This window comes from Triplophysa dalaica, chromosome 13 (assembly GCF_015846415.1).
Source record: "Triplophysa dalaica isolate WHDGS20190420 chromosome 13, ASM1584641v1, whole genome shotgun sequence".
NCBI classification, from domain to species: domain Eukaryota; kingdom Metazoa; phylum Chordata; class Actinopteri; order Cypriniformes; family Nemacheilidae; genus Triplophysa; species Triplophysa dalaica.
Window position 1 is genome coordinate 14,800,155 of NC_079554.1, and position 24,193 is coordinate 14,824,347.

At 38.1% G+C, this 24,193-nt stretch overlaps 3 protein-coding genes across 6 annotated transcripts in view; 1 reads left to right on the forward strand and 2 right to left on the reverse strand.

The window, feature by feature from the left end:
• Nucleotides 1-9,330, reverse strand: part of fndc1 (fibronectin type III domain containing 1) — a 33,914-nt gene extending 24,584 nt beyond the window's left edge. For 2 of the 4 annotated variants that reach the window (XM_056765397.1, XM_056765396.1), the window contains exons 1-6: nucleotides 9,206-9,330; nucleotides 5,141-5,335; nucleotides 4,954-5,040; nucleotides 3,926-3,985; nucleotides 342-530; nucleotides 20-118 (exon numbers count right to left, since the gene is read on the reverse strand). In XM_056765397.1, the coding sequence (XP_056621375.1) occupies nucleotides 20-118; nucleotides 342-530; nucleotides 3,926-3,985; nucleotides 4,954-5,040; nucleotides 5,141-5,335; nucleotides 9,206-9,278 (703 nt within the window). In that variant the 5' untranslated portion in view covers nucleotides 9,279-9,330. Of the gene's footprint in view, nucleotides 1-19; nucleotides 119-341; nucleotides 531-3,925; nucleotides 3,986-4,953; nucleotides 5,041-5,140; nucleotides 5,336-9,205 lie in introns of those variants that run through there. The other 2 variants (XM_056765398.1, XM_056765399.1) reach the window with 2 other exon arrangements.
• A 1,597-nt stretch (nucleotides 9,331-10,927) lies between these two features.
• cimip2c (ciliary microtubule inner protein 2C) lies at nucleotides 10,928-11,702 on the reverse strand. Its single transcript, XM_056765229.1, has 3 exons — nucleotides 11,557-11,702; nucleotides 11,192-11,435; nucleotides 10,928-11,053 (listed from the first exon to the last, which is right to left on the reverse strand). Exons 1-3 carry the CDS (start codon nucleotides 11,628-11,630, stop codon nucleotides 10,955-10,957), a joined length of 417 nt encoding a protein of 138 aa, XP_056621207.1. The 5' UTR covers nucleotides 11,631-11,702; the 3' UTR covers nucleotides 10,928-10,954.
• Nucleotides 11,703-12,141: 439 nt separating this feature from the next.
• Nucleotides 12,142-24,193, forward strand: part of otofa (otoferlin a) — a 51,094-nt gene continuing 39,042 nt past the window's right edge. The window contains 2 exon segments of the mRNA XM_056765428.1: nucleotides 12,142-12,477; nucleotides 14,845-14,903. Of these exon segments, the coding sequence (XP_056621406.1) occupies nucleotides 12,399-12,477; nucleotides 14,845-14,903 (138 nt within the window). The 5' untranslated portion in view covers nucleotides 12,142-12,398.

The following is a 24,193-nucleotide window of genomic DNA, read 5'->3' on the forward strand; positions in this document are numbered from 1 at the left end:
CTGTGAATGTGAGATATACCTGCGTTTACTTTTTTACTCAAGCCTGCCGTGTTTAAAGATGCGCTCCTGCCCTGGGCTCTGGGTGCCTGCAGTGATACCACATAGACGGACTCAGACGCTATAAACAGAGGGGGATACCAGATATTGCCACGTTTCAATACACTTTACCCGCTATGGGACAAACTTAAGACATGCAATCCGAGCACTGTTAACCTAGATATAAAAGGTATGTGCAAGAACAGTTTAAAAATGCAGAATCTCAAATGTATTAATAGTGTAGTATATGTTCAATAAATATCCACCTGCAGACATCACATATAAAAAGGGATTAACGTTCTCACCCATTTTTGGCTTGTTAGCGTTACGCTGGTCGGCTTGGTGCTGACTGAGATCCACTCTGTGTTTGTTTTGGAGCCTGAGAGGGAGGTGACCTACTTGGTGAGGGGGTTCTGGTCCTGATGATGACTGGGGGGCTCTCTGTGCTGGGGGCCGTGGGTTTATTTGTGATGAAGTTATAGACACCATCCTACCTGATTAAAGACAGAACACGTGAAAGAGAATTGTATTGGCATTTGAGCTTAATAGGGGAGATTGTGTGTCGTAAAAGAAATGAACAAAAAACAATGTGCTACATTCCTTAATAGAAATGACCTCATTGTGATTGTATCATGCATATTACATTTAGTCTGGGGAGGGATAATGTTTGCCTTCTCCTAAAACAAACAACATTGGAAATAACAATGACTCTGTCACACCAGAGCTTTTGGTGCTGACCCAAGCCTGTTTAACATCAGAGCTTGGTTTGTTTACTTGATGTGAAAATGTTTTTTGAGCACGAGAACCACAGCGATAACAAATCCAAAAGTTCAATGTGCACCTGCAGGGGAAGGAAGTAAACTCTGGTTCATAGCAAGCAATCAAAGCAAGAGTCAAAACACCCCTTTAACTATAACAGAATTGTGTGGTAGTATTTCCTGACCATGTGCAGAGTCAATAATGTGAGATCAGCTACTCAGGCCACAGAGTTAACAGTCATGTGCACGCTCGCATCCTCTCTCTTATTTTTTTATGTGATCCTCCATCCGACTTGGCAGGCAATTCAGAGAGTCTTCTTCTTTATACACTGCTTCACATGCAACTCTCTCCCGCGCTACCTCTCTCTCTTCTCTCTAGTGTGAAGGACTGTATCCCTGAGAGGATAATAAAACACATTCTCTTTCTCTCTGTCCCTCATCATTTAATAATTTTCAGATGAACGCTTGTAAAACTTTCTCATTTGAGTCTGTGTTTTTTACCCAAGGACAAAATATTCTTTATAGTCATTCTGCTAAAAGAACTTGCTACTTAAAGGGATAGTTCACCCAAAAATGAAAATTACGTCATAATTTACTCGCCCTCCAATTTCTTTGTTCTGATATTCTGAGATTCTATTTTTGGAGTAACGGTCTTTTTAAGGCCAGCTTAATTGCAAAAAAATGACCATTTATGAATTGATAGAAGTTAGATTTTCCTGTAAATATTTTTCTGTTACAAAGAGATTTCAAATGGACAATACGACCCAAATATGAAAATTCTGTCATCATTTGCTCACCCTATTGTCATTCCAAATCTGTACTTTTTTTCTCCCGCACAACACAAAATAAGATATTTTGAAAAGCCACAGCTTTTGAGATTGTTTTAAATAGTGATTTTAATTTTTTAAAAATAAACACTGTTTCAATATGTCCTTATGGGTCATTGTGAAGATTGAAAAATGAGAGCAAATGAGAAATTAATCAAGGTGAAAGTGTGCATAAAGTGTTCTTTATAGCTGTACAGCCTAAGACTGCAAGTGTTTTGGCTGAACACAAACCTTGCATACTTAAGAACTAACTTCCCTCTGCCTCTGGTTATAGATTTACTTTAACATTGGCAACCAAATTGAAACGTAAAGGAGTCATGAATAAAGACACCAATTTTAACCCGAGCTTTTGTTACATAAGAGGGAATCGTGTTCAAGTGAACATCCTGTAAGTGTCAGAACTGAAAACGCCCTTGTTACTGAAATTACAACTTAAATTGACACCAGGCCCTATGACAGGTTGAGCAACGCCTCCAACGAAGAATATCGACGACTACTTCTCTTGCCCCGCCACTGGTTCGCGCATGACCGTACTGATGTAACACAAGTTGCGCAAAACCAGATAGAGCGAGCAATAAATATGCCGACAAAGATCGCAAAATATTGTGCATTTAGTTCCTGGTTGTGGAAGAACACAGTCACTGTATAACCTGCCTTCGTCTTCTGACATCAGTGATGCGTGATTGAAGTTTATTTTTAAAGACGTTCCAGCTCACGAGGGTAAAACAGTTTGTTCGCTTCATCCTTTGTGAACAAGGCACAGGTCGATGCTGGATTTGCGGAGAGACTCAAATTAAGCAATGGCGCAGACAGCCAACACAGCAGAGCCAGTCTTGCATATCACATGGCCTTGAATCATAGCGGTTCATTTTCAAACTCTTTCCTTCACATTGTTTTATTTCAACATCACTGTGGCGATCTCACTACGATGGTATGCTGGGTCCAGAATGCCACTTTGTTCTGTTTTCTCACCCTTCCCCACTGATCTTTTTGCTGATAGTATGAATTTTCTCCATTTTATTCTCAGTGGGAGGTTTTGGATGTGATAACAAGATCCAGGTTCCAGATCAAATCCACAGAGTTACCAGAGTCCATGTGTGCACTCAGCTGGACTGCATGTGGTCTTGCTTTCAATGTTCGGTCCCATTTATTTCCACTCTCAGCCGAGTGACAAAAGGATAATAACACAACAATGGTGGCTGTGAAACAGAATTGAGCTCTTCCTGCCACATTCTTGCCACATCACGATTTACATGATAAAATGACATGATGAATGTGTTTTTGGTTAATCCAGTGGCAGAGCCAAAGCGACACTATGGTAACGTCTTGACAATAGCTTGCAATTCACAAACACGGCATGGACAATGTCACAAGAAAACTGAGAGAATTAAATAGTACTGAAATGGCAATGTAGTGCTCCAATAACTGCCAATACAATTTCAAATACAATCCTTTGGTCTTCATTCTGTTTATTATTAAACATAACAGGTTGGTTCCCAAAACATATATGTAATTCCATTTTTGTATCAAAATCTTCCAAGCCAACCAAAGGGGAGATCATGAAAAAACTAATGTAAGATTCTTAATGTAAAATGTATGTGTAATACAATTCATTAAAAGGAAGGAAGGAGGCGGGAACCGGCAAACATTCAAAACATTTAATAAAGTAATATAACAGCTGGCGGCCCCTCACGGACGACTGCCGGCGAACAAAACATAAATATAAATAAAATACAAACATAACACAAGTTCGGGCCCGGTCCTCTCTCTTCGACGGTCCGGTCGCTCGTTCCTTTTATATGCCCCCTATCTCCTACATGATTCGAGCCCGGTGTGCGCACAGCTGGCGCTAATTCACAATTACTCACCGGACTCGAACCACGGTCTCGCCCCGCCTACTCTACTACAGTATGCATAATAAAATGGATGTACAGACATTCTGAACAGACTTTGTTTCTAACACCCAAATCTTCATCTTCAAACCTGGGATTGTTTCGTTTGGAGGAATCACAAATTTGGCTTTAAACAGGCTCGATGGATTCATAAAATAGAAGTATAAAAGCTACAACTAATGCTGTCTTTCCTGGAAATTATGCTATCTGAGGTCTTTGGCATCCATACCTAACCCAAACCTAAAACCTCAAGGGAGAAAAATCTAGACGTTTTACTTAAGCATGCATTTCCCAAATCTGTCATTATTTTAAATACTGGAAAAAATCAACAACAGGCGTAAGAAACTTCCACTAAAATTGTTGCTGTTCAGTTAGGCCTACAAGATATAGCATAGGTGAATAGAGAGCATACCTGGAGAAGATTTGTTAAAAGCCTCGACAGCAAAGCCATCCAGTTTCACCCACTCTCCCCCTGCAAAAAACAACAACATTATGGTCAACAAAACTATACTTCATTAGACCATCTTAACTCATTATAGCAGTTTACATAACAGGTCAAGTAATTCAACTACCAGCTACCTATAACAGAAACACCAGATATGTTTACTACTGTTTAAAACATCCTCAGCCAAGCACATTTACGATCTGTTTGCAGGATTATTAATGTACTTTTCAATTATGACAGATGTTTTGGGAAAGCTTTTTGGGACATGGAGCATTATGCCCAGATCCTGTTTGTTGGATACGAAAATGGAGAAACTAAAAAAAAATATATGTGCCGTGCGTTGGACGAGTGACCGGCTACCACAACACAAAGATTAAGGCTCTTGACTTGAGCTCTGGGTTGGATACAAAAACAAAGACTGGCCACATAAATGCTCAATCTTTGGGGAGTTTGATCGCACCAGATGCCAGCAGTGAACAATGTTATTTGAAAAACAGAAACAACTATATCCTCCTTAGTCTATGCATGAGTGTGTGTAAGCCATTCAGCCTATTTTAATAGTGAAAAGAACAAAAACAGAGACCCTTAAAGGGATAGTTCTCCCAAAAAAGAAAATTATGTCATCATTTACTCTTGTCATTTCAAACCAGTATGACTTTCTTCTGCAGAACAAAAAAGAAGATATCTGGCAGAGATAAAACTCTGGAATCTAAGGGTGCAAAAAAAGCTAAATATTGCGAAAATTGCCTTCGAAGTTCATCAGAGGTAATGTAGCAGGTCATCTACTCACAAAAATAAAGTTTTTATATTTTAAAATATCTTCGCGGAACATGATTCTTTACATAATATCCTAATGAGTGATCCAGGGTCACATATATTCTTCTGTGTACTGCAGAGAAAAGAAAGTCACATAGGTTCGGTATTACAAAAGATTGAGAAAATCGATTACAGGAAAACATGCAGTTCTCTCTATTCACACACAGGCAAGCACACACCTCCTGGAGTCTCTGCCCTGTAGACAGGTTTACTCATCCCGTCCTTATTCTCTGCACTCATCTTGAGAAAATGCAGGACTCCAGGCTCTAAAACAACACAACGTGCAGATGAAAGAACTATGCTGAGACACCTGTCACAGTGAGTCTCAAGCACTTCATTTGAAGAATTAATGATATTCGTTCTTACCTACATCCTCTAGTATCTGGGACCGTCTTTCCTTGTCTGCGTTTACAAAGCGTAGTGACTTCATGGACTTCCCGTAGCCGATGCTGTAGCTGTCTACCGGCCGCCCGTCCAGCTCACTTGGTGGATCCCACGTGACCTTCAACCCCTTGCCCACAGATGTCAGCTTCACATTTCGTGGCGATAGTGGCTTAGAACCTGTAAGTAAAAAATCATCTGTCTGTCACATTGCAATGACATGTTGGTGAATTATTTCCTTAAAGAGTGCTGTTGCTAAGTTGTGCAAATCAACAACTGGCGAAACATTACAATATTGTACAGGGCGCTATTGGATCGTATCGTAGTTGATCCAGACATCCAGTTTCCAACATAACTGTGCCAGCTTGCCACTGAAATCGTTCTGCTGCCTTTAACATTTCACTTAATAAAATAATTTGACTTCAAATCAATATTTCATGTTGTTTTTTGGTACAGTGGCTGCATGTTTAAAAAAACTGAGAGAGGGAGACTGCGCTTTACCCTGAAGGGGTTGATTTTTGGCCAGCTGACTTTACATAATGCTTATATTTTATTATGAAATTTTCGTAGAGATATGAGATCCAAGCTGGCACCTAGAACGATGCACCATATTACACTTCAGCGGTTATTGCAAAAACGTTTGACCAAAGAATGATGCAAATATTTGACCAATCCAAGTCAGGTATTACAAACAGGTGGTAATAAAGAAAAATGAAACATTGAAAAGTATGTACGTAAACACGGACCTTGACCTCAGTTTGGGTCACAGTGAGCAACGTTTGATATCTGCAAGGTGTCTTAACATGCATTCTTCTTTATAGGCAAGAATCTTAAACTTGGACTAGAACTATGAGGACTACAGCTCCATCGGTTTATCAAACAGGAAACTCTGTGTGAAGTTCTGTAAGTGTGCTCGGGCTGTTTTTGTAACCCTTAGAGCTAAAGTGAAACAAATCTCTCATCACTTTGCCTGTTTACTGTATAGCAGCATGATTCTGGAAACAAGCCCGGTGAGAGAGATCGGTCTTTATCATTTATGTAACTATACGCTCAGACGTACGGCTCTCGGTCACTGCTGTAAAATGTAATATTGGCAATAGGACGTCCACATAATCTGGAACCACAACACATACGTCAATGCAATTACCACAATTTACACACATCACAGAAACATCAAACCTTAGTCTGTGACTTGGCCCGTATTAAAATTTATGATGTAGGGTGGGTCTCACATTTTGATTAAACCATGGCTTGTAAAATATAAGATTTAAGTCTTACCCCTAACATAAACATTTTATTTTGCTTGAAACTAACCGAGGTTCCAACTTCAGGATGGTGGACATCAACAAGACCTGCGGTAGATATCATTCTGTTGTGTTACAATATGTAGATTACATAACAGCTCAGAGCCTACGCAATTGACCTTATATCTCGTTTTTGTGTACAGGTTTATGCAAAATTTCCATTGTGGAAGATCAAGCAAGTATCTGTCCTTGTTGTGTTTATTAAGATAGTGCAAGTGAATGCCCTGAAGCTCTTTAGTCGGTCATGATCATGTTTTCAGAAAGCCCCTCAGGGCAAGCACCTGCTATTCTGACACCATTTTGTCAATGAAAAATGTCAACAGACTGTCGCTGAAACACACTTCTGCTTTGAGCGAATTTACAACATTCAGACAAACGCGTCTGGAGGAGTAGAGAGCTAAGGGTGTTGTAATGTATGAGTCTAACCAGTAACTATAATCAGTTCAACCAATTAAATTATAGCTACAGGGGTGACATCACTAGGCACATGCTTTCACTCTCCAGAGGTGTAATAAATGTAATATCCGCAATAAATTCATGCACCCAATTTTAAAAGTCTATGTTTTCTGCTAGTTTTACAAGGCACCTCAGTAGTGAGCAGAGTTGTTACAACAGCTCTCTTTGTACCTGACAATAATTACACTGTTTAGTGTTTAGGGATAAGTAGCAGATTTCCAAACTACTATAATGTGTGGCAGATAAATGTGGGAATATTACACACGCTTAGTAGGTACCATTAATAAACAAAATAGTGCTTTACTCGCTAAGAATCAGGATAAAGCTTTCAGGAGTTTGTAGTCTATCATCAGCACCTGACTAGCCCAGACATTTTAATTACAGGTTGAGCTTCCGCATTGTAGTCTACTGCCAACTACATGTCGACTAAACTTCTAAACCCTTCAGCCTAGCTTAAAACCCTGGTCATGTAAGAAAAACCTTACAGATTCTTAGGTGAATATCTGGGTGAGATTAAATTCCAGTAGCTGGTTGGGGCATGACTTTCTCTTTCGCCACATTTCTCTCAACCTAATCTCTCTGCCAGAGATCATGCTTAAAGCTCTTTCTTACAGGAATAACAACAGATGTGATGGTAATGTTGTGGAACAAAAGTCTAATCCTCATTCTTGCCAATATATCTTTTATCTGTCAGACACATGTCTGATTTGTAAACTTGCAGTTGGGCACCATTAAGGCCTTAAGCATTTTTGAGGGTTTTTTTTGGCTTTAAGGTTTTCTGTCTCTAAATGCTTACACAATTACCCATAGCTTTAATGTATCTTGTTTTGTTTAATGTGAAGATAAGAGGAGAAAGGTGGAGAAGAAGGTGACGAGGAGAGCGGTGGAGAAGAGAGGAGAATATGCAGCTGTTGATGGCAGTCCCAGACTGCACTGAGTGACCTCATATAAAGAACATTTGCAAAACAGAGAAAGAGCAAGTGAGAGCAAAAGAGAATCGAAAATGGCCCATTGTAACGTGGCAGCTAATGCAGCTCAGTATAGGATTTAGCTACTACTTTCCTTGTCCAAGATTCCTGTGCTCTGCTGCTTTCCCATCAAATTTAAGAGGGACGGGGAGAGAAGGGTTGAGAGGGACAAATGTGGCTGAAATGATATCATGAACTGCAAAACTAATGGATGTTTTGAACATCTGTGCAATGGCTACACTCCCTGATGACCTTTTAAAGAGGTTAAGTCTAGTTCCTGTCCTGGCGTTACTTTGATAAAACACTTGCCTAGAACTGCAAAGAGAACCTATAACAAATCCACATGCTTAGAGTACACAAAGTACAGCTATTCTTCTTTGATTTGTTATATTTGATAGATAAATGGGAGAAATGTATAGGTCAATCTCTCCTTTCCTCTGTTTATCGGAATAACTGTTTAGATGTTTCTTGGTAAAGCTGTGACCCTCATAAATGACAGGAACTGGTTGTAAAACATCTTACATTAAATTCGTAATAGGCAGCAGTGCTGTTTGCCTCAAACAGAAGTGTCTGATTAGAGAGCCAATGATTATCTTATTTGTTGGCAAATATTACGATCAGTCGCCTCCTTTAAGACTGAAAATATTGATTTGATCAGCTATAGTTCACAATGTTCCAAACTGATCACAAATTTCATTTTCAAAGTTCATTTTCTCACAGAAACAAATTATGCGCCAGTACATCTGTTGAAAGCGCACACCTTCTTACACTTTAATGCCAACACACTCCAGGGGTCATGAATCGGGCCACTGAGAGTATGTTTGTCTCATTCAGTTGAGATCACACTTTTGGAACAATTGACACCTCAGTTTTTTGTATTAACTTTAACGCAAGTCATTTTAACAAGTAATTGCTCAGTTCACATTGAAGGCAGAAGACCTTATTTAACTGATTCAAATGTTAGATAAACAAATAAACATGATTTTTGTGCACCTGCCAATGTATTCGCTGTCCAGTTACTGTCACAGCATCATCAGTTTTAAAAATGTTTAATAAATGTTTACCACATCCAATCACACTACCCAACAAAGTAATGCCAAAATATACACCATTCAGTCCTACAGAATCACAAATCTTGGTTATCTCCTAAACTTGTAAAAAAATAAAGTCTTTGGAAAATGATCACTGCAAGATGCAAACACATAAAATGTTTAAGCAAGTTTTGCGTGAAATGATACAAAAAAAGCGTCCAGAAAGGCACAACTGATTTCAGTCACAAACATATGTTAAACGTTATAAAAGAGGAAAACAGATTGACCTACCTGACAGTAGTGTGCTCTGGAAGCAGAGCGTTATCAGGAGCCCGAGAAGAGCCCGTGCTCGTGCAGGAGACATTGCAAATAGTGCTTTCAGTATTACCGTGATCCGCTACACAAGTGAATGAAGGATGTGGGATGCTCGGATGCTTTGGTGCCCGTTCTCATCGTCAATCTGTACGCTAGCCTCTTACGCAGACGTTGTCTCCCTCTTCCGGGGATGATTGGACTCGGAGCTGCCAAATATTTGCAGGAAGAGGCGATGGAAAGTCTTTGGACACAACATACTCGTTCATCATGCTGTTCGTTTTAAGAGCTGTTTCCGCAAAACCTCATTCTGCGCTCTGGAGGAAACATTCATTTCGGAATGGTACGCGTTAAAGCTTTCGATCATAAAAATGAAATGCGTTCTTCACAATGTGATGTATAAATTGGAAAGATAATTTATGATCAATCTTAATTTATCTTTAATTTATACGCGTAATTTGGAGACACTCGATGCGTATTAAAAACAGATTACGTTCTGAGCGTTTAGTGTTAGAGCACTCTTGTTTAGTTTCTGAAAAGAAGCACTCTTTGAAAGAAAAAAAAATGGCCAAATAATAACCCTGGTCATGTGTATCACCAATATTATGTAATGCAAGCAATATTTTTATACATTTCGACAGGAAGGCAATGTAAAAAAACATGGGGGGGATCTTTAATGAGTTCCAGTTAGGCCTATATCTCTCCAAAATTGTATTTCGAAGGTATCAGTCACATTACCTAAAAATAACAAATAGACTAAATGTAAAAAAGATGTAGGTCTACAAATGTGATTTCATTCTAATCCCATCAAGGAATGTAAATTAAAATTTGATGTTGTAGTTTTATTTATAATTCTATTATGTTTGTGGCAATTTATTAAATAAATAAATAATAACAAATGAGACGAGTGAAATTTTTGAATTTACATTTACATTTATGCATTTGGCAGACGCTTTTATCCAAAGCGACTTACACTGCTTTATCCTATACATTTTACATAGGTATTTGCAATCCCCTGTGATAGAATTTACAACCTTGTGTTGTTAACACAATACTCTTACCACTGAGGTACAGGAAAGATTTCCTTTAGTTTTCCTTTTATACATTTAATTTGTATTTAGCGGCCTCCAGTCCTGACTCCCTCAGACTTTATCTTTGAAGACTGGATTTTACATCAATACAATATAGGCAAACCCAACACAGTCTCTGATCAGACAATAAGAAAAGAGAACGTGTAAAGAAGGGGTAGAAGTCCAAAAAGGTTTTAGTTGAACATAAATTATTTATGACTACCTGGCAGCTCAGTGTAAACATAACACCCTGGAGACAGCAAAGCTCAAAGCACAGTTAACCCTGTGTACTGCCTGAGCAAATGAGATTCTCACAAATAATCACTGGACAGTCATGGTCTCTTACTATCTCAAGGGACTCTTGGAGCATGAGAGAGAGAAGCAATTTCGCCTGTGTGAGACAGCATTATGCAGTAAACTAAAGCATGTATGATGCATTTTCACATTCTTGGTTGTGCACTTGTGAAAATACTATAAACAATAATCATCAATTTGAATAAAAGGTCAATTAAAAGAGGTCCTACTCAATATAGCAAATTGGGTAACTTTATATTGGGTAACTTTATTTTAATAAATCAAACACAGCAAACGTGACACAAATACCTCATTAAAAACATTTACTTTTGTGTCTCTTAGTACATTCAGCTTCTACATTGACTCAGGAAGGCGGATATTCTTTCACTGCCATGACAAAGTAGTTGACAGCCTGAACAGTTCCAGTCTTATCTTTGTAATGTTCCCGATGCTTCTGTGACAGCTTTGAGAAAGAGAAGCAGTTTCAGTAAGCTGCATGTGCACACGTAGAGATATAAGGTACGCATGCAACAAACTATCCATTTAGAACACCATCCACACCACACCACACAGTCAATTCTGAGTGCTCACACAAGCTTACCATGTTAAAGTCATTGATCTCATTCTGCCTTTTAAAGTCAATGTTGTACCGGACACAGTATGGTACAGTAGGGGATTTAGCATGCATATGGGAGCGCAGAGTCGTCACAGACACATCACCTGTATAGTAATGGCTTCTGCTTGATGCCATGGTTGTAGATCGAGAGTTTTGAAAGTGCTTAAGGGTTGAATTTCCAAATGTCTCTCCATACATGAATTTTGTAGTTGGGACATGTCCATGGTAGCTTTAAGTGATTTAACAATGACACAATGCATAATAGTACCATTAGGTAAAGTACACAAGCATGCAGTTTTATTATGTGCTACCAAAAATCGTGTGGATTTTAGTAATTTGTGTTGATTTACCCAGGCATCAGAGGCGGTGGGATGTAAGTTGTGTTGCTATGTGTAATGAGAGTCCCCGTTCCTCTTAAATCCATGGATGAAACAATTATACGAAGATCTTTCTATAAGATGTTAAAGTTGTTCACAGCTTTGACCTGTCCTCTGGCATGCCCGATGAGACAACAAAAGGTTGCTTGGCAACCATCTTGACGTATAGACTATCAGTGCGTTTTATATAAGGTTACAAAAATGATTAATACATGATTATATATTATAAGCTATTCCCATTCTCGTGTGCTTTGTTGCGATGTATAGGAACAAAACCACTGTGTGAAGCTTGTTTTAGTACAGGTTACTGCATAGACAGAGCATTGCATTATAGCAGCGAAAGAGTCATGTTTTCCCAGGGATCATACATAGGCCTACATATAAAATGTATACATACAAAGCAAGTGGCTTTGAAAAATCAGGATGGTTTCCGCCCCAGTGAAATAATTGATTTGACTGTATGCTCCTGCCCTCTGCTGGCGCGATCTAGTATCACATTACGCCTGGAATGGAGCGGAGAAGCGCATTGGAGACAGTACGAAAAAGTCTCGGAGCGTATCTGACGGACGTGCATGTGCGGGCAGTAAAGCAGGAGGAAACGAAAGCTCTTTAATTATTGATTCCACTTTCTATGTTATTGCGTACTGAGGATGCTGCCTGTGAAACGAGAGGATCTTTTGCCGTTTTATCCTGCGAGTCAAATCAGTTAAGACGTGATTTTATAACAAGGTGCGCAGTGTTAGAGAACACATACATCAGTAATCTTCATGATGAAAGGTTTTTTATTCATCTAGTCATTTCTACAAAAAGTTAAAATGGCTTTAGTAGTATACCTGAGGACGGTGACTGAGCTTCGTGGAAAAGGGGACCGAATCGCCAAAGTCACTTTCAGAGGTATAGCGCAATACTTTTTTGAAATTCTGCATTGAGTGGGTTGGTATAGTCATCTCTACACTAAGCGTCTTTTGCGTGAGCTTTTGGTTTCACACTGCGTACTGTAGATTTTGAATCCATTTTGGGGAATGTGATGCCATTTAGTGCGTAACTTAAGTTTCGGCTGAAAAGTTAGAGAAATCATTTTCATTCACAAGCGCATGTCTGTACAACAACAAGGCTCTTTACGCACTGTATCTCTGTATATGATGAAAACGCCCATGGTGGTTATAGACACAGCGTTATTGCAATAGACATAAGCTTGAGCTATTTTCCCTTTTTCACTTGCTTTATTTCTTATTAAGGAGGACAGAAGATGACAGAAGCTTTCGATGCACATTAGTCTAGAGATAGGGTCTGGTAGACTGTTATGTAGGCTACTCTGCGTTGTTGTGGAGCGAAGAATAAAAATCAACAAAAAAACAATCAAAGGATAACTATACAATAAGGCCTATTCATTTTAAAAGTTGTATTTACGCCCCCCAGAAATGCAAAAAAATACTCAAGCAAGCCTGCAGAAATTGAGCGTTTTACGTCCTATACATTTCTGTGGCATTATGTTTGGCTGTTTTTTCTAGAAAATTCAACTTTTAGTGATATCACGAGTTCGAGTTTATCTCAGTTTCTTTGTCAGCCGTGTTTGTATTTCAGCACCTTGGATAGATACTCAACTAATCATAAGAATCCTTTTTGGCAGGATTTTATACATTAGCATTAAGTGACACTCTAATATCAGCATCTAATCAAAAGTCTTATCTAGAAAATAAACATCTAAATGCTATTTATTTGTGAAACATGTCTTGGTCAACTTGAATAAGTTAAACTGAATCCATGACTTTACGTCAGTAGTGTTTATTCTCTTTATCAGTGATTATTAGCTCCCCTGGCACAATTTCCTATTCTCTCTTATTGGTTTTCCCCTTATCTCTGACACCCTCAGTGCACAGCTATCTAGACTGTCTGGAGCGGAAGGGTTTGTGAAGAAACACCAGCTCTGCAGAGATGTGTTCTGTTTCTCTGTGCGTTACATAACTTAGATCCAGTACCCCTGACTCTCAGTACAATGCACCAGGATGTTTCACCACAAAATATTTAGCAGAGATAGAATAAGTTAGCCTATAAAATTACCTTGTTGAAGAAAATAAAGAAAATGGAAGTTGCCATAGATGATTTGGACGCACACGCCTTGCCCAAAGTTAACTTCCACTCCGTCTTTCTTCAATGTCAATATAAAATGACAACATACCTAATTTTTTCTTCTTTATTTTAGTAGTTTATTTTGTATTGTAATTGTAATTGTCATAAAGTGATCTACTCTACAGGGACTCCTTGAGATTCCTTGAGAAGGTCTATCGGAAGTTATGTTTTGGCTTAGACAACATTTGTTATGTTGTTGCTGTTGAAACATCTATACATTTTAATTGTTACTATATGGTTACCTATATTTGGTAACTATTGTTACCTATAATTCTATGAAAAGACTGCTTAATATTGTCCTTCACTTTTGTCTTCTTCATTCAGTTTAGGAGTCATATTGTTATGGTTACCATGGAAAAGGTTTTGAGTATCTGAGTTGTGAGCTTGATGATTCTTTTAATTGTTTTAATATTTCATTTCTTGGCTTTCAACATTTAAAATAATGCTTCAATACTCACCGACATTACATTACTTGTCTTTTGTTTTTTCTATTTTAAATTTTACTTAGGTTTAATACATGTATTTATGATGTTTTGTAATTCACTGTAAATAACAGTGACCTGATTCTTTTTACTTGTTCTATTATCAAAGATAACTTTGTTTTCTGGATCTTTTAGATTACGCACTTTTAAGTGATTTTTACTTTGACTGATACCCAGTTGATCTGTTGACAAACAATATTATAAGACTGTGATTGTGAACCTTATAGATACAGAAGAGAATAATAACAAGCAGCATTGTATTGTATTGTGAGGTTATTATAGGTTGTTTAAGAGGCCATAGTTTAGGATTCATAAAGATATCAATAGTATATCAAGGTATTTATGTTTCAATATGTGCTTTAATTAAATATCACCACCAATGTTACAGGTGTTTATGGGAGGATTTGTATGTGTGCGTGAGTTGGCCTGTGAACGTTTATTGACAGTTAATGTTTACTTAGCTCAAGTGCACATTGACACGCACAATATGAGATGCTTAAACAAGGTGGTATTATTGTTTAATATCATTGTAAATATGTAAATAAAGCTGTTATCATGATTTATGCAGGCCATTATTATCTTAGCAATGCTGATTTTTATGCCATGCTTAACCACATCTTTGTCCTCTAACCTTGTTTTCTTCCGATAGGTCTCTCCTTCTACTCAAGGGTGGTGGAAAACTGTGAGGATGAGGCTCGGTTTGAGCAGGTCAGTTTTTCCTGCTATATCCTCCGTTAACTCAAGCGTGATCTAGTGTGACAGCAACACTTTACTTCGTGTCACACCATGGAGCACCTTAACATACATGACACAAATTTGATTTCTCTCATCCCCAAGAGAGTCTGGAGTGAAGGCATCATTAGAGGATTCGAACTGCTCGACCGTGGCCAAACACATCACATTTAGCCCCAGCGATCCCTATTAATGAAATTTGCAAAGACCCTCAGGCAAACAGCGTAGCAGCATGAGGCGGCAATAAGCTTGTGTGGATAAACCATCTAAATGACCATTTAACTCACTCTAATGCAATTGTTTGGTTGATTGCACTATTGCACTGTTTACTTTTCAATGTAGCTGCAGGTCCATATCTTATCTTTGTGTTCACAAGATGAATTGCACAAGAAGTCTCTCCGCACTCTCATTCTTTAAAAGTGATCTCCGTAGACATATAGAGTTGCATTTGTCTTGAGGGGATTCATTTTCATTTTGATAAAACATTTGTTTTAAAACATAACATTTCATTGACAGTAATAGCAGATTTGTTTTGCTCTCAGAGTACCAATGATTGCTGCTTCAACATGAGAGTAAACCTTTCATGGGGATCGTGAATTTCGAACAACAAGAATAAGATGATTTCTCTTTTGATGCAATTTAAAAGCACAGTTTGTTTGTACCAAGTGTTTTTTTTGGTCCAAGGTAATGAGGAAAGCTGTGTTTCCATGTGCAGTGAAATAAAGGGAGAAAGTAGGACAGCATGAGCACATGAGACAAGATGGCCTGTGACAGTATACTGATTTCTTCAAATGCCCTACAGCCCTTACGGTTCAAGTGTAGCTTCCTCAAGTCCACTTAGTGTTGTAGTAGTAGTTTATTTATTACATGGCAGTTAGCCAGGCCTAATGGCTTAAGGGTCAGTCACACTTAAAACCCACTCGCCACTTATGATTACTTCATACACGTCATGCCAAACCCCATGACAAGGGGTTCTTCATTGTGAATCCTGAGTAGTCTCTCTCTCTCTCTTTCTCTCTCTCGTATTTAATTTGAGTTTGTTTGTGTAAGACACCAGGATTGTTCTTTCATTCAGGTGGTAGGCAGGCATGATCAGGTTTCATATTTATTAGAAGTTTACCTAACATGACATTTATATTCTAATTTTGCGTGAACTTCTGTGGTGTAATAAATTTACCATATGCTCTTATTCTCCATTACATTCAAAACTTTAACAATTCTGTAAACAATTAAAACACAACAATGTTGAAACCCATTTCCAGAAAATGGCATAAAAAATACAGTCAGTGTTTTAGGCATTGCTGTATGGAATTTTGGCCTGTACATTATATATATACGGTGTATACTATGTGTATGTGTGTGTATATATACAGTATATATATATATATATATATTTAAATATTTGTTTTGAGGCTTTGTGCCTTTAATTGTACAGTACCGTGGTAGAGAAGACAGGAAGCGAAGTGGGAGAGAGAAGGGTGCAGGGTCAGGAAAGGACCACCAGCCAGGACTCGAAGTCAAGTCACCTGAGTGCAACTGCACATATATGTCGAAGCCCTGACCACAAGGCCATCGGGTCCGGCCAGTACATTATATTTAGTTCCTAATTGTATATATTTATCTTACTGTATTTGCTGTTACAGTTATAACGTTTAATACATTTTATGCCTACACCCACATCTGTTTTGTAAAAATTGCATTTACCAATTTAATCATATAGCAGCCCTACTGTCAATTGTAAGGAGGCAATCCACCTTTTTGTCTTATGCCATCCGTGCATCCCATCACTTGTTTGCTCATAGCAGGGATATAAGTGGAAATATCTAACAACAGCTCTCAACCTGTTCTCTAATTCTGCTATGTTCTGCTGACTACCTTTCAGGTTTGCCGCCAGCCATACTCATTGTACTCTCAAATAGACTATTCATTTGAATCTGAATGGACTCTGCAATTGTTTATGCATGAGCAATTATTTTTTTATCTTCTCACACCTCACAGATGTAGCATAGACAAAGCTTGTACGTAATTGAATCCCATCCTGGTATTAACATACCTGATAACTTATTAACAGAAAAATCACACATTTGAAGCGCTTCTGTATGTTAAGTAAACTACTTTTTAAAGCTTTCTCCATGCTGCAGTGTATTATTGAAGCTTAACATTGCATTTCCATTGCACACCGCAGTAAGTATCATGACGACGACTTTAGAGAGACAGGGTTCAAAGCAGGTGCTTCCTGACGCTATGTGTTCAACTGCCCTCCTTTACATCAGCTCTACAGGAATCGCTCTCTGTTTCACATTGATTGGATCTGCAGGAGTCCAGTGAAGCTCTATTGTTGGTATCCGCTGATGTGGATGTTTTGGGATTGAGCTGCTCCAGGCAGTACTTGTTTAGGAAAGTTTTTGAGTCGGATGAGAGTGAAATGTATGTGAAGATCAACTAGATCAGTATAGCAGGTTCTGCTATTCGTGTTGAACCATTTCAATGACATATATTAGTAAAAGAGGGATTGAAGGAGAAAAGATGAGAGATACTGTAGAGAAAGAGATTAGAGAATGATATCTCAGAAAAACACATTTATAATGAAGAAATCATTTCCGATAGACCAAGTCAGAAGTCTGCACAGGAAATTGAATTTTAAACCCAACCCAAATAACGAATGTTTCTTTGTGCTTGTTTGGGCAAAAGCACAAAATAAGATTAAAATAATTTTTCACATTTTTTTGAAATTTTACACCAGAACCTGAAAAAACGATTTAGCTATTCATAAATTTTTATCTGAATCTACCCTGAATCCTAATAGTCTTTCCTGGCTCTTTATGTGCAGAGAATACTTAATAATATGTTGTGCAATTTTCTCAGGAAAGTTCACCCATAAATGAAAATTCTTCCATTTTTTCAAAATTACATTCTTTCTTTCAAAGGAAAAAAGAAAAAGCATGTGTTTGTCAGGATTGGTAGGCAGAACCCAGAAGCAGACGGCAAGTTGACAGATTTTATTAACACAAAACAGGGGAAAACCAAACCCACGAGTGGATAAATTAATAGGGAGCTTGACAAAATATAATAAACAGACTAACTAGCCTAAACAATAAACTTGACTGAAACTAGACTTGACACGACCTAACTTCTCAGGAACTTCCAAAAAATGTCACAAGGTAGTACTCAGGTACAAAGACACACAAAAGCATTAAATTGGGTGCAAATTATGAGGGCAACAGGTTAGGGGCATAAAACAATGACAAGCTAATTCATTTGACATTTTTATGCATTTGGCCGACGCTTTAATCCAAAATTACATACCTTACATTTGTATTGAGTATGTGCAATCCCTGGGATTGCTACATGAAATTAATGAGAAAACGAGGAGGACAGGAGACGAGACAGGACATCACATGCCACACCAAAAACAAACAATGGCCATGTGCTTCCGCACAAAACACGTGGGTCTGTCACACGGCTAGAAATGCTTCAAACCAGCCAGGAACCTCTGAGTCATCTCCAATCACTCCTTCCATAACTGCCAGGAACCTCAGAGTCATATTTGATGAACAGCTGTACTTCAATGATCACATTGCAAAGACAACTGGGTCATGCCGATATGCCTTATTCAACATTAGAGAGGTTAGACCCTATCTCACTAAGCATGCGGCACAACTCCTTGTCCAGGCCCTGGTAATCTCAGGGTTGGACTACAGCAATGTTCTCCTTGGTTGGCTTCCCGCAAAGGCTGTCAAAGCACTCCAGCTGGTTCAGAACGCAGCAGCACGCCTCATCTTCCAACAGCCCAAAAGGGCTCATGTGAAACCCCTTTCCATCTCTCTCCACTGGATTACCGGTTGAAGCACGTCAAGATCCCTCTGTTCAGCAAACCAGCGGAGTCTTGTATTGCCTTCCCATGAGGGCAGTAAATCGCTTTCCCGCTCATTCTCATTCACAACTCCTTCCTTGTGGAACATTTTCCTATCTCGTTCCGGTCAACCACATCTCTCACAACATTCAAAAAACTACTTAAAACCCATCACTTCTGTGAATACTTGACAGACAAATGAAAAAAAAAACTAAACCTCTCTCTTTCTCTCAACAGATAGTTGTCTAGCTTTTGTTGAAACCAGTAACTTTGTATTGGCACCTGTTTATTATTGCTCCTGTATGATATATCGCTTATTGCTCCCTAAACTCTTTGTAAGTCGCTTTGGATAGAACCATCTGCTAGGAGAGGCAGGATCGTGAGAGTGTTAGATGGTGTTTTTTCTACATTTGCTATAAATGGGCACTGAATCATTCATTTTTCTGCGTTTTAAAGAGATGAATTGAAAAGACCAATCGGTAGATTGAATAAACAGGAGTTGCTTTCTCATTATCCTGATGTTATAGTCAGATCACGACCAACAAAACTCATCTGATCTCCTCTGAAACCAGATAACTCACAAAGGCCCGTTGCCTTTCCAATTGCACCAAATTTCCAATCATGCTTATCTCTCTCTTCTGTCAAACTCTTAAAAAAACCTTTTGACAAACTCAACAGGTTGTTTGTATAGAAGGTTATAAGTAGATTGTTTTGAGTGGCTTCTGAATGTCATTTTTTGTATTTCTGTGATTTCATGCTCTTGACATGTTATAAAAAAATCACTGCATGAAATACATATTTTCCTTGCGGCAAGTAAACCTTAATGTAATCTGTGTTATTATACATGTTTATGCATGTTGATATTGTCTTAATTAATATTCTATTGATTGGTTTATCTTTTACCAAATTATTGTCATGATCCTGCTTCTCCTTGTCTTGGTTTTCCAGTCTGGGCAGGATCATGTCAGACCCATGTGTTTTATGTGGAGAAACGGCATGGAATTGTTTTGGTTTTGTAATGCCATGCTCTCTCTCCGGTGTCGTGTCTATAAGCCCCACCCCTTGTGTCTCCGTCAGATCCCCATTGGTGTTCACCCCTCTCACCTGTCCCTTGTCATCTTCCTGGTAGTTCCCTTTAGTGTTTAATCCCCGTCACCTGCTCGTCACTGTCCCTGTCCAATTTTCCCTGGTTATGTTTACACTATATATTGTCTCAGTTCCCTTTGTCCCTTGTCGGTGCATTGTGCTTTGTATGTGTGTTTGCCTTCCCATAATCTGATCCCTGGATTACCTTTTGTAATTCCTGTGTTAGTATCGTGTTTTGGATTTATTTATATTATTATTTTATTATATATTTATAATATATATATATATATAAATATTTTTCTGGACCTTGTTTGTTTAATTCCTGTCGTAGTAGTTTTTAGTTTTGATTCTTGTTTTATAAATTGTGTTTTCCCCATCGTGGGTTTTTGTTTATTTAAATTTAAAAAAAATTGAACCATTCACTGCCTGCATCTGGGTTCTGTCTCTCATACCGTGACAATTATAGGTTAGATTGAAAAGATGAGTGTTCTTCTCCCGTTGTGATAAAAGTGTGATAGGCCTGTTTGTTTTGCTTTTTTTGCGTGTAACACAAATAGGTTTAACAACAGTTGGACACAGCCAACATTTTAAGCAACACTATCACAAAACTTATTTTGTTGTCTGGATTCTGGTTAAATTAACCTTAATGACTGAATGCAGGCAAACAAAAACAAACTATCTTTTTTGTTGAAAGGTGCAAAAGGATATGTTTAGTTCAGAAGTCAGAGAGGTCACCTGCAGAATGAATCTGCTGAGGGTGAGATACTGAAGTAGAAATCCCACACTGTGATGCCATATGGACTAGAGAGCAGGAGAACAGACTGAATGGCCACATTAAACAATCCCATATGACTGCGGTTAATCAAAACAATCTGTTATTTATAAGCTTAATTAGCTGAAATGTTCCAGAGATTCGACCTCACACTGAGATACCAAAATTAAAAATGTGTATGTAATCAAGTACCTATGAAATTGAACTAAAGTGTTTAGTATGCATAAGGAAACTAGTTTGGTTTGGTCAAATACATTGGCTAAATTGACATTTTGAAGATCTAAGCATTCAAAACTTATACTCTCGCACAGTTTTTAGGACATCATTCTGCACTTCAGCTTCCCCTCAAAATCATGACTATGAGGTAAGCTAAATGCTTCAGGCAACTCTTCTTCATCATCCTATAGCTATCTGCATCTTTTTCAAGAATAACTGTGACCATGTCGCATTTTGCCGCTTACCGCATGTTTCCCTTTGAAAATGAACTGGACAGAAACGACTGCCGCCCACGCTCAACCTGATTTTGCCAAATGGTCGATGTCCTCAGGACAACATATTTTTTTGACCTAAGGGCAACATTTTTTTAAATATAACCTGAACCCACACCCAGTCCCTAACCCTAGCCATAACTTACCCCTAAAATCAGAAGGAAATGATAAGTGAAAAACAATGGTCCTAAAGCACCTAATCCTGGTTGTAAGATTACATTTAAAATAAACTGTACATTTATTTGTGAAATCTGATTGGCTGATTTAAATGTTGTCCCAGTGTCAACATAATGTTTTCCTAAGGACATCAAGCACCGTGTGAATCCAGCATTACAAATTTATAAGAAATAGAATATATAGGCCTACAGTTAAATGTAAGAGCAGCCAAACACCTATATACATAGACAAAGGCTACAAATATAAATCCTCTGAGGTAGTGCAGTGACCGTGCAAGTAAAGTATATACAAACTAAAAAGAACTGGGTTATTATATAATTATATATTAGAACAATTTAAATAAATGAGTTCGCCACACACTGTAGTTTTCACCAGTGAAATAAGATAAAGGCACTGAGTGAATTTGTAATGTCAAAGTTTTCAGAACTATAAGGAATGTAATTTGAATCTGTGTTAAACTTTAGGTTTTGTTCATTTTATGTAGAATAATTTGTGTTACCTATAGAGTAATGGCTGGAATACACTACAAGACTTTTAAAATCAGAAAATATTTTTTTGTACAAGACATCATACACAGATAGAAACACAGTAAGTGATCAAACCTGCAGACTGGCATAGACTTTCTCCAACAAGTCCAGACTGAAAATCTGGGCAAAATCTGAGCAAAAGTCTTGTAGTGTATTTTAGCCTTTAGGGTTGTCTCAACCTACACCTGTTACATTAAATTTCTCTCAAATATCACGAGAGAAGCTATTTAAATATTTTTCGTTTTTGATTTTATGTACACATGGACTTTTTGCAGATATCCAGCTTTTTTCATCTTATAAAATTTTACTACCAAGGGTAATTAGCCATTGTGAGAAACTATAAACCCCTGAGGAGGAAAATCTCTGTCATTTGTCTTGGTTTTCTGAGCATCTACGGGGATAATTCAAGTCGTTTCCGAGCCAGGGCAGTTTTAAAATTTAAATGAAGGATTACAGAAATATTATTTACCATAATGTGAATTTATGTGCCTTTCACAATCTGTCTGTTTTTACCACAGTGAACATAAAGCAGCTTAATGAAATGGACCCCGTCTCTGCTCTTCATATTCTTTTTTAAGCTTGCTCTCAACCCATGCGTTTCTCACAGAGCCTTGTAATAAATGAACTAAAGGCCAAATAAAGGAATAAATAAAGGCCAAATGCCCATGTGGGGATAGTGGAGACAAGTTTAAAATTAGCCAGTTATTCCGTTCTTTCTTATGAGCCCTTATATCTTCTCTTTTCTATCCTCATAATTCCCACTGTCCGTGGGTGTGAATATAGATACCGCGCTGAAGCTCAGGGATTTGAAGGAGAAATCCTCTCTCTGCTTGTCTGGACTCCCCCGTGGATATTTTGCTCAGACCGTGAAGCGGAGCGAGCTTCACAATTCCTGCAGTATTCCATCAATGCAAACGCGCAGCAGCTTCTGTCTGGAAATGGACCATAGTTTGCTCCTGTCTTTGCAGCTGCTGGAGTGAAATGGAGACGTTGGGGTTTTGAGATTCAGTTTTAGATTCCCTGAAACGTTCCACATCAGGGTTTCCAAACTTTTGAATGTCTTACAAGGGACCCTCTTACTAAAATATTTCATTAAAATATATTGTGTCTAAAAAAGTGTGATATTGTTTTCGGTAATAATCATTATAACAATAACATAGCAATAATAATCATTATAAATTCATTACAAATATACAAATTGAATTAGCGTTTACAAAGGATAAACTACATAAATGATTCAAAAGATACATTTTATTCTTACTGTCAAAATATATAAAAAAATATTAAAAAATCTTGAAAATTCTTCCTCCAAATTTCTGCAGACCCCATGTAGCTCCCCCTTGTGTCACCCTTGGGACCCACTCATGGACCCAATCTCTGTTCCACGACTTCATTATTTCCATACCAATTGCATTTCATTTGTCTTCTGTTGATACACTCCTGTGAACCATTTCCCTTTAGTTCAACCGAATGCTCCTGAGCATCTGTTAGCATCAGCATCTCTCCCTCTCAGTGCAAATCATGTCTCTCATCACATTAGCAGATCGTGCTGTGATGAGAACCCATTAAATTCAAACAGACAAATGATCCTAATGTGTTTGAAATTCAAGACTGCTGCTGTCCTGTTAACAGAAGTTTGGAGAATGTCTTTGCAAGTGAGTGCGTGTGGTTATTAACACTATGCCTTTACCCACTCTACTGGTGTTTTTCCATTAAACGTAATTTAGACTCTTAAATGTGTTATTTCCTTAATACGCCTCATTTATGGCCCACATTGACTACAAGCTGTGAGGTAATCTTTCTGCATTTGTGCGTTGTTTAGAATATACTGTGTATCTGGGTTATTATGTAAAACCCTTTTCCATGTAAACACGTTTTTTTTTAATATTCCACCAGATTTGCAAAGCTTAGCACTTGGTTGCATTGCACAATTAACGCCACGCGTATAGCCCAAACAAAGCAGATGACTGTAAATGTAATGTTTGTGCCTATTTTCTATGGCAGTAGCCTGCTATATTTTGCTATATTTATATCAGTGTATTTTTGCATTTTACGATTTTTTTTCTGGACTGCAGTAATGCTGTGCAGCCCTGGTATGCCAGATCACAGTAGTCTGCTGCATCCTCCCCAGCCTCAGAACCATCCTGTGAGATGAGGAATTGGGCCATGCAACTTCCCTCCAGTGCACATTTTATGGGCACATTTGCATAATTCCTGCAGCATATCAAGCGCTAAAACAACACAGCGCAAGCACAACCCTATTAGTGGAAGCAGTTAATTCTTGGTGAATTTCCCCCAATGTAATTTCATCATCAGTACCTCCAGAACAAGGTTTCAGCAAACCGAAAGTTGAACTCTTGGTT

Excerpts from the sequence above, each read along its gene's own strand:
- cimip2c (XM_056765229.1), bottom strand. The coding sequence starts at position 11,630 with ATGGATTTAAGAGGAACGGGGACTCTCATTACACATAGCAACACAACT. Across the intron at positions 11,436-11,556 it reads CCACCGCCTCTGATGCCTGG|CTACCATGGACATGTCCCAA; the intron begins GTAAATCAACAC and ends AATCACTTAAAG. Across the intron at positions 11,054-11,191 it reads AGATCAATGACTTTAACATG|CTGTCACAGAAGCATCGGGA; the intron begins GTAAGCTTGTGT and ends TCTTTCTCAAAG.